Raw genomic sequence first — 17,713 nt, 5'->3', positions numbered from 1 at the left:
CAGAAAAATCCTTGTATGAAGGATTCCCAGTCTTCCTTACAGTAAAAAGACAAATAAGAGGGGGATATGATAAAAGTATATAAAACCTGCAGTAGAACCTCAGTTACAAACTGACCAGTCAATCACACACCTCATGTGGAACCGGAAGTATGCAATCAGGCAGCAGAGACTAAAAAAGCAAATACTGTACGGTCCTGTGTTAAACGTAAACTACTAAAAAGGGAAAGATTTTAAAAAAATTTGACAAGGAAACTGTTTCTGTGCTTTTCATTTAAATTAAGACAGTTAAAAGCAGCCTTTTTCTTCTGCATAGTAAAGTTTCAAAGCTGTATTAAGTCAATGTTAGTTTGAAAGAACGATAACATTTTGTTCAATTATGAACATTTCGGAGTTATGAACAACCGCCATTCCTTAGGTGTTCATAACTCTGAGGTCCTACTGTATGCTATAGAGTAGGTAGATAGGGAGCTTCTGTTCTACCCTCATAATGCAAGAATAATTGGACATTCAGTGAAACTGATTAAAGGAATTAGACTCACAGGATGTTGCTGAGGCCAAGAATTTAGCAAAATTCAGAGAGGGATTCAACATTTTGTATGGCTAACACAAACAGTTTGTTAAATTCTGAAAGGGATAACTGGATAAGCATGCGGTCTGGTAGGTAGTCGTTCTCCAAGTAGTAGGTATTTGATGAGACCTTAAGGAGGACAGTCTGTCCCATATCTACCTGCTGCAAGGTTTCTTCTGATCCTGTCAGTTGGCTTCTATCAGATAGGACATTGGAATAAATAGACCATGGATTTAAAGCTCTTTCCTGTGTTACCTAGACTATTAGTGTTCAACATTCACTTCCAAAGTTTCTGGAGAAATTCATTTAAGAGGTTCTAGTCTGTTCAGTTACTGAAGTCTAGAAGAAAATGTTCACTCCATCAGTTAAGCAGTTCAAGAGGGAATTTTGCTCATACAACATACAAAGATGAGCACTTTCAAGATTTCTTCTCTTCAAGGTAGCAGAAAAAGAAGCTCTGCTTCCAGAGGGAAATGAAGCTGAGCCAAGGCTGCATCTGCAATCTCCATCTCAAACTGCTACATGACTCCCTCACTTTAGTGGCCCAAGAAAGCATAATGGGGAAATTTCATCATTTTGCTCATTTATGCACCTCTACAATGTTGGGTAGGGGGATCTTATTTATTCCACAAAGCTACTCTGTGGAATAGAAATACCCTATGTAGGACAGATTAATTCAGTCCCCTTCATTACAACAAACCCCATAAAGCAAAGGACTATTCAAGATCATTCTAACATTTCCATTTCTTCTTGGAAAGATCCCATTAACTGAATTTCCATGAGAACTTTCAGTCTATTCAGATCTGTGCATCCCTATATCTCTCATGATGATTGACTTAGGTATGTTTTGACAATTTTACTAAGTTCTTTCATCCAAATTCACTTTTTACACAATGGGTTTCAAAGCAGGCACTTTAAGAATGCAGGTCTTGACCCTTTAAACTGTCAGATATTTAAGATGACATCTCTGGATACACACACATCAAAATTTTTGTGCTGTAGATCTCATCAAGCCTTCCCTAGTTCATAGATTTCCATTCTGGTCTAAGACATTCCTACTTCCAACACTTTGATTTGAGTTTAAAGTTTGTATTTTCTGTGGTCAAAATCTCCTTTCTCATTACCGCTAATTTAGCACTAAGTCTCTGATGTCTGTGTATCTTAAAAACCAAACACCTATATAACATAAGCTCTTATGAAAGGACCTAGTCCTAGAGCTGAAGACGGGCACTTTACACACACTTGATTTAGGAATATTCTATTTCATGAGTCTTCATGTTTCCTCTGCTTCCACTAGCTGCTGTGGTCTAGTCCATGAGACCAGTGCCCGCTTCATGAAGTGGGGAGTAAAAAACACAACTTCTGACATTTGCCACTTTCTTTTTTTCTATGCCTTCATTACTCTTTGGGTGGGGTGTTAATTTGCAGGTTTTTATTTAGAAATTCTGATTCTATGTCAAGTTTTCTAAGTTGCTACCTAGAAGTAGCGCATATTGGTACCTCTTATTTAATGCAATAGTTCCTCATGCGGTGCAAGAAATTCTTAATTCCTGGCCAGTGAATAACATACAGTTCCCAGCTAGCGCTCTGACTTCAGTCATTTCAAATATGCTGAAGGATGCTGCTGATGGACAACTGCTTCTTTGTAAACTATAGAACATTGTGATCATAACTGATTGTCACTAGAGGTTAAAAGGTGCAGTATTGCTATTCAGTTAAATTTTGGAAATTGAGATTGGACTGCTAACATTTCTCAAATAAAAATTCAATTTTTTTAGAGAAATTTTCATGATTAGAATCCCATCTCATGCTTTCATACTACAGCACATCATTTGGAAGTTTTAGAGTAAAGAATGTTAACGTTTTTGTCTCCAGCTAAATTGGAACATTTAAATGGCCTCGGGCACTTTAGTATTCACAGTTCTCTATCAAATTGTTTTGCTATTAACCATAGTACGCAGTACTAGAGCAATGAGATTTGTTTTAAAAAGCAAATCCAAGCTCAGTGCTGCTAAGTAAGGAGTATAATTGCATATATAAAGAGTACTGTTGTCAAGACTTTGAATATGATAATGCGCAACTCATATTTGGAACCCTTTCACCAGCTTCCAAAGGAACTGTCATCTGAAGCGTTCGACAAGACCATTTTACGAGCACTAAATCAGGGTTTCCAGAAGAAGGAAGAACGGCGGCACCCAGATCTAGAGCCAATAATAAGGTAACCAGCTGAGCAGACAAATTATTTTCCTTGAAAAGAACCACTTAAGTCAAGTGAGCTGTCAGCAGCATGGCATCCTGTGATAAGACTTCCTTAGAGGCTCTGGACTTCTTCAGAAAAGTACAATAAAATGAGTCGTGTGTGGAAACATGTATCTTATTCTGTCCCGTTTCTCTTCTCTTCCTTGTCTTTTTTTTCTTTTTCTCTCCCCTCCTCCCCTTAACTTTGAAGGAAAAGAAAATTTGATTTCTCATTTCCAGGTCAAATGAGCATTTCCTTCCCTCAACTAGTGTTTGGTCTTTTTTTTTCTTTTTCCTCTCCCCATTGATCCCATTTTCTCTGCTTTCTTCCCTCCCTCTTACGTCTTTTGTGAATATGTACTGCAGAATAAAACTAAATACCAAAATGTCTAGTGGCTACCAGACTTAATCCATTGACTTTAGTGGGAATTAATTGTGCTCATGGAGCAGAGTATTTACAGGCAAAATGGACTGGCAGTGGCTAAGTGAAACAGCAACTGTTTATCTTTGAGAGCCAGGTATATTCAACTGAGACACTCTTAGGAAGATACTCTTAATAATTAGCTGCTGTACTCAAGAAAATGCTTGTCTTGGGGTAACATTATGTGGTGGCCTTATATCCAGGGATCAGATCTCTATTGTATTCGGAGCTGTACAAACACTATAGGAAGACAGTACCCCAAATGGCTAATAGTTTCATGTAAGATAAGAGGCAATGAGTGACAAACAAGACGGCTTGGAAGAGAATGGATAAGGGTAGTATCATGTGAATATGGAATTCAATAGGCTAGCTATATGTAGAATTTGAGAGTCCCAAATTGGTTTTAATAGAAATTCCAAGACACCCACTCTCTAAAATAGAGTTCAGGTTGGAGAGTACGTATCTTTAGGGCTAATAGGGTGACGGAGGCTGTAATGCATGGTTACGAAAGTATTACAAAGCCAGGAAATTCTGTTAAGGTTACACTTAAAAGAAATTCAAACATGTTATGGTATGGAAATGTGGTTAAGATACCCAAACATTGTTAACTGTTCTGTGAGGCCATGCATTAACCATATGATTATGGCATTGTGGTTCCAGGTTAGATTAAACTGACTTTTTTTCCCCTCATGGTGTCACTGCAGGACAGAGTTAAATTTTTGTTGTTGTTTTAAATGTGATACAACTTGAAGTTTTTCAGCAATGGAAAGCATAGTTTTCTGGAAAATGGAAATGGGTAATATTCTTCAGCAAGCAAAAACTGGAACTTGGGCTGGGATTTTCAAAGTACTTGATGATGTTAGCCTAAGCCTTCTCCTATTTGAAGGCTCATGGGCTTTATCGTTGACTCAGTGGGAGCAGATTTAGATGAACACTGAGTGAGTGCTTTTGAAAATCCAGTCCTTTTTCATGTTTACCTCCAAGAATATTCAGACTACTCTAATTTATTTCCATAGACAAATTTAAATCTACATGTAAAAGAATAAATTGATGGACTGGATTTTTGGTAGCACCTTGTGCTCAGGTTCAAAAAATTTTAAGATGCCGGAGCGCACATTCCATGGTCCGATAGCCCCAAGTCTTGCTTATGAATGTTACAGATTATTTCAGATGGTTAAAGAGTTCAAGCTAGTCTGAAGCCAAAAATGTGGAATTTAAAAAAAAAATTCGATATGAATGGATGTTTTTAGATTAACATTGAGACTTCTTTATAAGTATTGGTTTTGCTTTTAACTACTCCTTTGTGAGGTCTGTACTCTAACAATACTGTACTAGCTCAAAAGACAAAGATGGACTGTTTTATATTGTCGATGCCAAATTAAGTGTTAATGAAAACTAAACTTTAAATTTCATGGTTAATTTAGGATGGTTTTAAATGACATATGGTTTAACGTTAAAAACTAATGTCTTTAAAATAACTGAAAACTCTGTTTTATTTCAGGCAGCTATTTTCAAATACATCACAGGTATTTCTGCAGAGTCAGAGAGTGTACAACTTCTTCCAGTCAATTTCATCAGAATCTTTGCACACTCACAGTAAGAAATTTCTAAATATTCTTTTGTATAATACGAAGAAGCTTTAAGACTTTCTTCCTGCCACCAAGTTACTTTTATCCATTGTAGAAGTGACTATTCACTGCCCTCTGCTCAAGAATACAAATCTAGAATGAGATTGTGAAGATTTTGTAGAATATTCTTTGCCTTCTTTGAGTTTCTAGCAGGTTGGCAACACTTAGTGTGTTTAGCAATTTGGGGCTTCCTGATTTTGGGTACCCCATAGAATCTCACCTATTTATGGCCTGGCTTCCCCTCTATCAAGAGGACCACTGTAGGCGTGTTCAAAACTGAATCATACTCTTTGCTTTGAGTCTCATCAGTCAGTGGTTGATCCTGCCTTTTGGGAGGGAAATCTTTTTTCCTCCCATGCAAGTATGCAAACCAGTGCATAATGTGCAGACCTTTCCATATATTTGTAGAGATTGAGTAAAGGACTGCAAGGCACAAGGGAAAAATATTAACTTATTGTGAATTATTAATTTGTACATTAATCATCTTTACTACCCTCCCTGAAGCCTTCTGTAACAAGGCTGATATCATGTTGATCAGCCCTGTAAAGTGAATGACAAACACCTTCATAGACTTCAAACAAAATATTTATGGATTCAACTGGGCTGACTTCAGATCAGCTGCAGTTTCTTATCTCTATTCCTCATGTTTTGCTAGATGCCTCGCTGCTGGATGCTTTAGTGCTTAAAGTAGGATTTGCACCAACTGTGTAAATGTTGGGGCAAATTGATCTTCAAAAGGTGTTGGATCTTGTCCAGTCTCTTTTGGGCTCCCAGCCTGACAAATGTGTATCCTGCAGTAGATTTCCCGGGTCGGAAATCTGTTATGCAGCATATGTTGGTCATGCAGCCTTCACTTTGCCCCCTGGTGCAAGTGCATTAGGATACAGGTATATCATCGCGCCTTTTTCCAAAGGACACCCTGCTGCATTCATTGCACAGGGTGGGCCATGTTTGCGTGGTGGTGGTTTGGGGGGCTAGACTACTGCCTCAGTTGTTGCAGAAGTTTGAAGTTAAGTTGCCAATGAGGCAGGGTACTGCAGGAAGCAAAAGGTTAGTCTTGTGGTTAAAGCAGTTGAGTGCCACTCTGAAGAAGTGTGTTCGTTCTCTCTCTCCTCTTCCTGTCCCCCTGCCCCCCATAGTTCCTGTGTTACACTGGAAAAATTATTTAAACCAAAACTTACTGGTGACTGTTTTTCTGGGTGCCCTATTTCAGACACCCATGCTTTGACTTGCAGAAGTGCTGATTATTTGCAACTGAAGTCAATAGGAGTTGTGCTTTGAACATCTGAAGTGCTATAATAACATTAGTGGACATGTTTGACAATCTTGGCCTGAATCTCTGCCTTAGACCCTCAGTCTACAGTTGAGTAACTGAATATCTTGCATCACAGGGCTGTTTTGAAGATACACTGTGTTTGAAGCACTCCTATGTAATAGGGATAAACACCATAAAGCCCATGAGGAAATTTTAATAAATTTGCATTCAAGGAAAGTTTTGAATGGTGTGTAGTAAATAAGGCTTAGGGCCAGGCATAGAGGGTAAATATATTGAATTGCTAACCATTCAGTGAGCAGTCGTCCACAATGCCTGGGCACCAGCAGTGAGATGGTCTACTAGCTCTCAGTCCTGGTTCCCAGTGTCACAGCGACCCCCTCCCAGCAGACTGGAGAAGCAACTGCAGCAGAAGGCCTACTCAGCCCCAGCCTGGATTGTGCTTTGGGGGAAAAGCTTGCTCAATATCGACAGTGTTCAGGAAAATTTTGTTGCTACTTCCCATAAGCCTCTACTCCACATGTGCAAACAGTTTCCAAAGACTTATTATTCAGCCAAATCTTCATCGTGTTTTCCTGTCAAGGAAAATCCATGATTCCAGAGCAAACACCCCGTCAGATTTCCTGTTCCAAAGCATGAGAGTACTTTTTGTTTCTCAACAAAACAACGGTTAGAATTTCTTTTAACATAGGGAAAAAATGTTTTGCCAATTCTCCCCCCACCCCACCCCACCCCCAAGCAGACAGCAAAAAAGGCAACCTCAAGGCAGATACCTGGTATAGAAAATTTTAGCCTTGGTGGCTGGCTTGGCTATTCTAAGTAACTGCAAATGAGGTCTTGCAGTGGAAAGTATTAGGCAGACTTAACTATAGTTAATGCCACATTACCTTCACCTATAATTGTGAAAGGATTAAGAAATAACTCAAAACTTGCAAAAATGCATTTAAACCCATTTCAAAGAGATTTTAAAGTAGTTTGTTTAACCCTCTTCAAACAATCTCCAACAGTCAAAACTGCACCATAGTTTTAAAATGGCACACTCGTTCACTCCTCCTCTCAAAATGGCCAGCCCTGGAAGGGTTTGATGTCTTGAGAGTATGTTCTTGGTATAGTTCATATTGATGTCATATTGGAGTTTTAAGGTGTTAGAACCGCAAGGAAACACAACTTCTTAAATTCATTTATAATATGTGCTGAGTGCTTTTATTGCACTGGCAAACCTATGTAAAGTATGCTTTTTTGGTTTTAATGATATTTGCACATAACTTCACCTGCTATTCAACTAGATAAAATTAAGATGGTATCTTTAAGTTGGTATAAAACCCCCAATTTATTTCTCTCACATGCGTGTGTGCGCACGCACACACACTCTTTCTTTAACTTCTAGTTTTCTGTATCTCTTGCAGAAGCTAACTTTTTGCCCTGAGTTAGTTGCTGTAATATCTTCCTAGAAAACTACATAAAACTTATTCTCTGCAGGTAACTTACAACCCTCTTTGAAGACAGCTAAGGCATCAGAACACTTCAAGGAGGACAGTTCAGAGGCTTCAAGTCAGGAGGAAGGTATTCATATATTCAAAGGTTCTATTAATGAGTAAAATTTTTACCAGGCTGATAGTCACAGAAATGATGTATTTGACTGACTTCTACCTCTTGTAAAGTGCTGAAGACTTTGGATGAAAGTTGCTATATAAATTTTAACTTTTGTTACTGCGTGCTTTCAGTAACCTAATACGGTCATTACATTTGTGACTCGGAAGGCTTTGGAGGTGTGGTTGCTTTTTGAGTTGTTTTGCAGAGGCTGGGTTGAGCAGCTAGGAAGAATTGTGGGGTTTTTTGTTAGTACATGGACACACAGATATTTGACTCTCTCATGTGTCTACCTATTTTTTACGACCAGGTTAATGTTGAGTGTGTTGTTTCAGTTTGTTTAGTTGACACTTATTTATAAAACATCTTAAATATGAAGATCCTCTCTGTGGAAATACTTCATTCCTCTAGTTTTGTCCCAAAGCTGCACTTCTGTAGCATTGTGGCCAGTTACTAACAGTGATTCTAATCCTTCTGATCTTGGTAATGAACTCCAGATATGGAAGCTGGTACTTCTCAGGTACAGTTTTGATGGGATGTACTAGCCCAGTGGATAAGTAGTCTCATTTTGAAAGGAATGCCAAGCCAGTTTTGCATCATTTGAGCAGTACGCGAGTTTGACTTTTCGATAGGCAAAGGAGGGCATGCAACACAAAGGACTGTTAAACCATACTCTTTGTTAGCACACACTGTTACCATTCCTATCCTCTTATGCTGATATGCAAGGTGGAGTGTGATGTACTTTTGGATGCAACTTTTCTGAATCTCTTTTCAAATAAAGAAATGTGAAAAAAGACAGCAGCAGCGTGGGCTATCAGGTAGGAATGCTAAAGAGACCAGAAGACTACATTCCTGTTTAACCTCCAGTTTCATAAGAGCTCACAATAGGTTGCTTGCTCCTTTAGTAGAAATGTTACTATCTTTAATTTTAGCTATTTCACCATAGTACTGCGGTAATACAAAATAGCGCTTTTTCAAAGTATCTCTTCCTTTTATCAACCAGTTATATCCAGTAAGCTATTTGGTCAGGTCCCTGTTAAGGAGATACATTATCCAGTGGATCCTCGCATTGTGTTTCTGTTGCAATGCATTGGCAAAACGGGATTCTTAAAGTTCTGTACTGTAAATGCCAGGGTTGGTTGATTTGTATCAAATTTTGTTCCCTTCAAGGCAGAGACAATATCTTCTACCACTAGAAAACTATATGCAATTCAGAAAAGCTTTTTTCTGTTCTCGAAAGAAAATGCCACCCATTGCACTGATTTATCTTAAAACACATAACAGTAAGAAAACTCTGGAATGCATTTGAAAATAGTTCAAATTGTCTTTATATTGTCCTTAAATAAGAACTTTTTCCACTTTAAAATTTCAGATGCATTTGAGTACATGCTTAATGCCATTTGAGTAAACTTTGGTAATGCTTTTAAACTTTGTACTTTCCAAATAAGTCCAATTCTCACTCTGCCTTCAGGCTTCTAGTTGGATCTCTATTTTGATCTTGTTCTGAACTGCATCTTTAAGGGAGTTGAGGCAAATGATAGCAACTTTCAAAAGAAAAATCGAAAAACCCAGAAATAATAGCAAAGGAGTCAAAGATGTTACTTAGAAGCCAAAAATCAGCAGCAGTTGGCCTGGGGAAATTTTACTTTTGGCAGTATAATAAATATACTGTACTTCAGAGAGGTAAAAAGACAAGGTCACTACTCCAAGGACTTACGGTTAAAAATAATGAACATTTTTCCACATCTACATGCTATTATTTTTAAGGTTGGCTTAAATTGTAACTAATCTCAGATTCTAAATGCATTATATCAATGCAGGAACTTACTCATTCAGCAGTTCATCACCTACCAGTACCTTATTAACCTTCTGGGGCAATATCCAGGAGGTGGAGAAAGGAAACAGATTTCCATTTTTCATTTTGATTTGACTGTGGTGGGTTTTTTTGTTTGTTTTTTTTTCCCCGTATTCCATTAAGCTAAATCTGGCATCATCTGCTGACCCAACCAGGGCACCTATGGTTAGTCTGTTGGTGAGAAAATAATCCCAGTTGCTTATGAAGTGTTCACTTCTCTGTGTGCTTTTTGCTATTTTTGTAACTTTTTTGGGAAACAGGATGAAGGTCCCCAGTCCAGCCATCTGAACCATGTCAAATGACCCCTGCTTCCATGCATTGTTTGTTGACTTGAGTGGCCTTCTGTGCAAGTGTATGGGGTCCTCTCATGTGGATCAGATTGTAAAACTGGGATCTGTATTTATAGTAGCATTTGTCTTTCCTGTCACTACCAAAACATTCAGTGAAATATAGTCGAGAACCTTTACTGGTTGGGTTATTTTCCTGGATTGACTTGTAATAGAAACAATTGTTACTATTGGAATTGCTGATTTGTGTTTTTTTTCCCCCCCAGATGTAATGCAGCACACATCAGTCCACAAAAAACATAATGGGAAAAGTCCTGTTGCCAAGTAGGTATTAAGGTTTGCAAAACTAGCATGTCTACTTTAAAGTCAAACTTAAATAAATTCATATTTATTAGTTGCTTGAAACTTTAGGGACATGTAAGTTTCCTTTTCGATCAAGGCTTTTTCAAACTGTCTTAAGGTATATTAAGTTGTCCTAATATTAAAACTTTAAGAAGAAAGTAGTTCAGTTGGAAGACATCCCTGGATAATTCTTCCTAAAACATGTTTTTAAAAAATGTAGTTGCCTAACATGTACATCAGGTAACTCATACATTTCTTTTCCAAAGGTAATCCATGTTCCTTGGTATTAAGCCTTGGGAATGAGATTTGAAAGATAACTAGCTGGTTCCAAAGAATTTTGGGACGGTCTTACAAAAAATGGCATTGTTATTCAGGGAGCATACAGAACATCATAACCACAAACTAGCTTTCTTTTTCCCCAAGATTAGGCCCTTGCCCGGTAGGGGCCAAGTCTGTTACCAGTAAAGGTTCACAACACTTCTGGCATAAATCAGACAATCACATATTGAATACTTACATAGTTGGCGTACAAGAACACACACACACACACACACACACACACACACACACACCCCTACCTCCCCCCAGCCCCGGGTAATTCCTCATATTGTTGAATCATCCCTCTTGTGTGGCTTTTCAGATTTTTCCTATGGGGGAAGTACAGTTACTGTATTCCTACAATAGCCCATCAACTAAAGTGTTGAAGTCTTAACTTTTGTTTATGGCCATTGTAAATGTAAACACCTTTTTACTGCCAACGCAGTTTAAAAAAATCTTAGATATGCTTTCCATGTATATTTTAGTCCTTGAATTATTAATGAGGAATACTAACAATAAGCCTATTCAGAAATTTGTGGAAGGTATTTACTCAAAGAATGGCCATACTGGGTCAGACCAATGGTCCATCTAGTCTAGTATTGTTGTCTGATAGTGGCCAATGCCAGGTACTTCAGAGGGAATGAAAAGGACAGGACAATTGAGTGATCCATCCCCTGTTGTCGAGTCCAAGCTTCAAGCAGTTGGAGGTTTAGGGATACCTGGATCATGGGATTGCATCATTGACCATCTTGGCTAATAGTCATTGATGGAGCTATCCTCCATGAACTCATCTGATTTTTTTGGACAGTTATATTTTTGACCTTCACAACATTCCCTGTTAATGAGTTCCACAGCTTGACTGTGTTGTGTAAAGTAGTACTTCCATATGTTTTAAACTTGCTGTTTCTAAATTTCATTGTGACTCCTACTTCTTGTGTTTATGTAAAGGGGTAAATAGTGCATAAGGAAGTGTTTTTTCCACACTATTCATGATTTTATAGACCCCTATCATATCCCTCCTTAGTTGTCTCTTTTTTCCAAGCTTTTCTCTTTTCCAACAGTCCTTTTTAATCTCTCCTTATATGGAGGATGTTCCATACCCCTAATCATTTTTGTTGCCATTCTCTGTATTTTTCCAATTATAATATATTTTTTTATATGTGACTCTGATTCCTATATATATTGTGTTGTGTACTATTAATTATCCTCATTACACCAAGTTTCCAATATCCTCGTTTAATGCCTGGCACTCTGGTTCAGGCATTTTAGTATCAAGACTTACAGCATTTATATATAATGATCTTTTTACAGCAGCTTTGCTTTCCCAGAAAATCTGTATGCAAGGTGCTTTATAGCCTGCCATTTTGTTCTTCGTCATTTCTATATATACCTTTTATAGCATCTTGACCAAAAAAAATCTAGCAAAACCAGAAACTGCAAAATATCTAGCGTAAGTATCAATATGTATCTTAAATTCTGTGGCTCCTGGCACAGAGTAAGTAGAGAAGCTAATTTTCCGTTTTGCATACATACATACTGTGACAGGGTTGGGCCAGATGGCTACAGGAGAGTGCTAGAAGGCAGCTATATTAGCCCCAGGTTAAGTAGTCCCTTTTCCCTAGGTAAGGTAATGGAAGGTTCCAGAACAATCGGGAACTTTCTGGAAACAATTAAGGCGGACAGGCTGATTAGAACACCTGCAGCCAATCAAGAAGCTGCTAGAATCAATTAAGGCAGGCTAATCAGGGCACCTGGGTTTTAAAAAGGAGCTCACTTCAGTTTGTGGTGTGCGAGGAGCTGAGAGTGAGAAGGCATACTACTGGAAGACTGAGAAGTACAAGCATTATCAGACATCAGGAGGAAGGTCCTGTGATGAGAATAAAGAAGGTGTTGGGAGGAGGCCATGGGGAAGTATCCCAGTTGTAGCAGTCACACAGCTGTTACAGGAGCCACTGTAGACAGCTGCAATCCACAGGGCCCTGGGCTGGAACCCTGAGTAGAGGATGGGCCCGGGTTCCCCCATCCCTCCATGATACCGGAGGAGTCGAACTGGACTGTGGGTTCCACCAGAGGGGAAGGTCTCTGGCCTGTTCCCCGATCCACTAGGTGGATCAGCAGAGACTGCGGGGATTTTTCTTCTTCCTTTCCCCGTGCTGGGCAGTGATGAGGCTAACTGAGTGAACGGTAGATTTGAGCCATGAAAGTGGCTAAACTGAGGGCTGCTGTGAACCTCTGAGGCGAGAAAATCCACCAATAAGTGCAGGACCCACCAAGGCAGAGGAGGAACTTTGTCACAATGCATATATCTATCATCATGCTCCATCTAAATTTCGTTCTTTCTTACTCTGGAAACTATAACTTGTTCCATGCCACACCTTTGTCTGTAGACCTAATCAATTAGGGCTAAACTAAACCTATTGGATATGTAAGATGAAGGTTCTGTTAACTTAAAAAAAAAAAAAAATACAGCACTTTGCTTAACCCCGTTGATGGGATGGTACAGGGGTGCAGGTAGTAGCAATCTGAAACTTGAAGTGCTCCATCCACAAGCTGATGGAAGAGAGAAACAGTCTCTTCTCTCCTATCTTGAATCTGCTGGTTTCTGTAAAGTGGGGGAAATGTCTTGACTTCTCCCTTCTTACAGCAGCTAAGACAGGGACAGAAGTCATCTGGCTATTCTAAAATCTCCCTTCCCCCCAAAGTAGTCTCCCGTCCTGTGGATAACTTCAGTCTCCATCTGTTCATGTGTTCAAATATCAATGGAGTCTCCTAGGTGAAGTAAGTTTCTGTCAGTCAGTTCTTACATACTCGTCCATATGAATCTGGTGTAAATCTTGGGTCAGGAAAATTATATCTCTGGAGTAGTGGTGGTACACTGTAGAGAAGATTATATAGCACCTTTCTGCACATTCTGGCTTAAGTCCTACCATCACTCTTTTTTTAGAAAAAGCACAAATTTATTTAAAGAGAGAAGGTTAGGAATCTGAAATGAAGACTCAAATAGTCTTAAAGCTTACTTAGTGTCTTTGGAAAAGCAGCAAGTGGTACATTGAAACAGTCCCTGCCCCTAACCCTTCATCAGCTGACTCTTTAGCAGAAGCTTCCAAAGTACTCCTGTACATTAGTTATGGACCTTTTTAAGTGAGTCTATTCCAAGACTATTCAAGACTGAGTTCTGATCAAGGTTTACTCAAACTATTTCCTGAGGATTCATTGGACCATTTAACTCACCTCTCCTTTAATATCTTCCAGAGGTGCTTGGTAATGAAGCTCTCTAGAATCCCTATTGCCTTGTACGGCACTAGAGTGCCACCGTCCCAGGAATGGAATAAAGTATTTTGTATTGCAGTGCTTTCATGAAGCTGGCAAGAACAATTAATTTTAAAATGTATTTAAAAGCAAAAAGTCATATAGAAAAAAATTGGTTATAAATGTATAAGACACTTTATTGTTTTTTTTTTTTTGTTCTTAGTCAAGAGTGGGGCACATTTGTGGATGACAGATGAAGGGTGGATTATAGGTCCATATGGCCTGGTGACCCCCATCAGAAATCTTGTTACAGGAGTCCATGCTGATCAATGTGTCTGTACTTAGTTATAAATCAATCAGGCTGACTATTGCCACATGTGGTTTGAGTGGAAGGCATTGAGGTCCAAAGTAAATGCAGAACACTAGTTTAGATTTCTCAGCACTCTTCAGAAGTAGTTAGTGTGGGGACAGAGAATATGCAACCAAAGGGATAGTTTTAAATTCTGCTACATGGTTGTAGAAATGAGCACAAATGTGGTTTGAAGATAGTCCTACACAGCTTTTTCTAATTTTCTTGTATATATTTTTGAAGTATGTAGTCACTTTTTCAACATTTTTGAAGTTTAGAGGAGAAGGAAAACAAGTTTAAAAAAAATCTAGATCTAGAAAACTGCTGTTTAACCACTTTCCCTTTTTAAGTGTGAAAAAAGGAAATGAATCGTGAAACATTTCTATGAGCTATTAGGATTTGTGAGTTTGTAAATATTCTAAATTTTGTGTAACGTAAGGGCTTATCTACATATAATAGATAATATAACAATTTAGGGTTCTTTAGAAATCACACTCTCTAACAGAACACATTTATACTCCTGAGGGCATTCTGTGCACAATATTTTAAAATTCTGCAAATTTTATTTGTCAAATGTGAAGGCTCCAGCATGGCATCGGGGATCACAGGCCACTGGCTGCACAGAGGTGGGAGTTCACTGTTCAGCTCTTTCCACCACCCCCACCCCCCGTTCCCTCGCCTGGGACTTGGACTCAGCAGTGAGGCTGCACCCAACCCTGACACAGCATAAGGACTGGGCCTGCCCTAGAGACACCCAAGGGCCCTGTCCATTCATGTGGGCAGGCAGGCTCAGCAAGGCAGGATCCAAGTGTGGAGGGGCTCCCAGTGTGGGTTGAAAGCGTTCTGTGTGCGGGCAGCTCAGTGGGGGATCCAGGTGTATGGGGGATCTGGATGCACAGGGGCTTGTTGCAGGGTTCTGGGTGCAACAGTAATGGGACTGTGCAGGAGGGGTCCAAGTGAAGGTGTTTGGGGCTCAGTGGGGGGGGTCTGGGTGTAGGGGGGATAGAACTCTGTGGGGTGGGGCTCACTGGGAGATCCAGATGCTGGGAAAGTGGGTCTCAGCTGGTTGGGGATCTAGGTGCAACTGGTTGGGGCTTGGATCTAGGTGCAGATGGGTCATCGGGGTGGTCCAGGTTCAGGGGGAGTGGGGTTCATGATGTGGGTTCTGAGTCTGGGGGAGGGGAGGCTTGACAGGAAAGTGAGAGTATTCGGGTGGGGGGTCTGGATGCATGGGGATTGGGCTGATGGGGAAGCAGCTGCTTGTACAGGGGTCCCTCCCCCTGCAGCTGAGGAGTGATGGATGCAGGAAGCGGGATGGGGGTTGGGGGAGTTGGCAGAGCTTCTTGCAGCCAGGGGAGAAATCTGGGGGTGGGTCTTACCCAGCCCCAGATTCTGTGCAGGGGAAGAGGAAGTCCTGTTCTCCCCAGCCCAGCCAGGACTAGCAGGTGAGCCAGGCGCAGGGTAGGAGCCGCCAGGCAGGTCTTCCCCAGTCCTGCCTCCTGCCCCACAGTGATTTACCTCTCTGCTGGCTGTCCTGACACCCAGAATATACTGCTGGGGAAGGTTGCATGACTGCTTTTGTGACTTCCCTTTGCTTCACTGTTGGTCATTTTTCTGCAGGGATGCAAAGAAATCTTCAGGGAACATAAATGCTGCACATGCGCAGTGGTGCAGAATTCCCCCAGTAGTAACACTACCACACATGTACACACTCCATAAGTATTCCTAGTATATAACTGCCTGTTAAGTAAAGTAAATTTTAATGTTGATCTAGCTTACAGCCATTTTTGTGTGTTTAAAAATAAATACACACAAAACGTGTTCCACCTAGAGATCTATTGAGAGAAAGATTTTAATTATTTTGAAAACACCTATCTTCCCAATATGCTACAAAATTGGGCATGCTGTTATGGAAATCTCAGAAGTTTTTTATACTTGTGTTTTTCACCAGCACTAGCAGTACAAAATGTTCTTCACTGGATGGCCTTAACATAAAACACTCTGAACAGAATGGGGTAGTGGATTGGAGAAGAAAAAACTGCACTGTTCAACAGCATCCAGAGCACTGTACAAACTTACTTGATCAGGTGAGTGGCTTTCATTTATTTCATAATGGTAGGTGAGGATATTACCCAGAGCTCACCATTAAATTTCACTTCAAGGCTAGTTATGCACATTACAGTATTAATTCTTGAAACTGTTTAAGTTCAACTTGTTAGTGACTACATGACTTACAGCAACCCTCCTCTAACTTTTTGTATAATTCTTACTACTTCCTTACTAACAGCCATGTATTAAATTTCCATAATTAAAATGTCCTAATGAGAGAGATCTGAGCGGAAAAGTCAATATTCAGTTCCACTCAGTTTCCTACAGAGAACAGCTTATTTTAATGGGTTCTCACTGAAGACGATTCAAAGCTTGAGGATCATTTTTTGCCTAGTTGCAAACAGCAGCCTAGAGCAACTGTTTAAAATGGCTCAACTGAGGGCACTTAACACTTCGTTTGTATCCATTGTATCACACCTGCGTTGTATATACAACTAAAATGCTATTATCTTTTGCTGAAAAACAATTGTAGTGACATTTATTTGTGGCTATTCAGTTTCCATCGCCTTGATATTAGTGCAATTCTGTAATAGTTACTCTTGTTTGAAATAATTACTGGAGAAGTGGAAGAACTAAATTGGTAGATAGTTACACGTACTTAAACTTTTCATGAGTCATCTGCATTGTTTCTGAAAAATTTTTGTATGTAGTAACTAATACTTACTATGGTATATCTCAATAAATGGAATTACATTTATTTTTCATCATTCATACGAAGTTGGGTATTGACAAATATAGCAATATTGCAAGCCAAAAGAACAGCTTTGTGGGTCTTTCAAAATACACAGTGAACTAATTTTTCCTTCAAAGTAACATTCTATAAATCTTACAATCCACTAACTTTTTCAACTTCTTGACTTAATAAGATATAAGCATGAGAGAGTAAACATTAAATACTATACTAGAGCAGGTTTAACCTGGTTTAACCTGCTCTAGTATAGTATTAAATATATTTATTTATTTACTGTCTCATGCTTATCCCATTAAGTCACTGGCTAGTACCATTCAGCCGAGGCAGACCACATGAATGTCATTCCTGGCAATTCTAAATTAAGAAAACATTATACAATGCTTTTGGATTTCTAGAAAGATGCTTGTTACCACAATACTGTAGCACCTAGGAGCCTTTGCCATCATCTGTAAATGGGGAAAGACTATTGAGATTTCTACCTCTGAAGAATTTTTATTTAAACTTTATGTGAACTTCATACTTTTGTCCAATACGAGATGTAAATGTAAATTTTGCTTGGTTCTTGTTGAGTTTTATTTTCTGACTACCATCATGGTATTTGTTCTCTAGCATGCTGGAGAGAAACGGGGCTTATCTGCAATAAACAAGAAGAAAGGAAAGCCACAACTGGAAAAGTAGGTTTTAATTTCACAACTAGTAACTAAGGACTTAAATATAATGCATGTACTCAGTGAAAATGTGGTTAATCCATGGTTAATCTAAGTGTTTGGTTTCCATTAACATTGAGATTTGAGG

At 39.3% G+C, this 17,713-nt stretch overlaps 1 protein-coding gene across 2 annotated transcripts in view; it reads left to right on the top strand.

Annotated features, from left to right (window-relative positions):
* The window catches only part of ZCCHC2 (zinc finger CCHC-type containing 2), a 73,045-nt gene that overhangs the window by 28,478 nt on the left and 26,854 nt on the right, over positions 1-17,713 (top strand). Inside the window, exons 5-10 of one of the 2 annotated variants that reach the window (XM_084621558.1) lie at positions 2,674-2,786; positions 4,729-4,823; positions 7,608-7,691; positions 10,127-10,184; positions 16,070-16,205; positions 17,528-17,592. In XM_084621558.1, coding sequence (XP_084477684.1) covers positions 2,674-2,786; positions 4,729-4,823; positions 7,608-7,691; positions 10,127-10,184; positions 16,070-16,205; positions 17,528-17,592 — 551 coding nt within the window. The remainder of the gene's footprint in view (positions 1-2,673; positions 2,787-4,728; positions 4,824-7,607; positions 7,692-10,126; positions 10,185-16,069; positions 16,206-17,527; positions 17,593-17,713) is intronic. The other variant, XM_084621559.1, reaches the window with a different exon arrangement.

Source organism: Lepidochelys olivacea (genome assembly GCF_965140295.1).
Source record: "Lepidochelys olivacea isolate rLepOli2 genome assembly, chromosome: 2".
Taxonomy (NCBI): Eukaryota; Metazoa; Chordata; order Testudines; family Cheloniidae; genus Lepidochelys; species Lepidochelys olivacea.
This window is presented reverse-complemented; position numbering and strand designations above follow the sequence as displayed.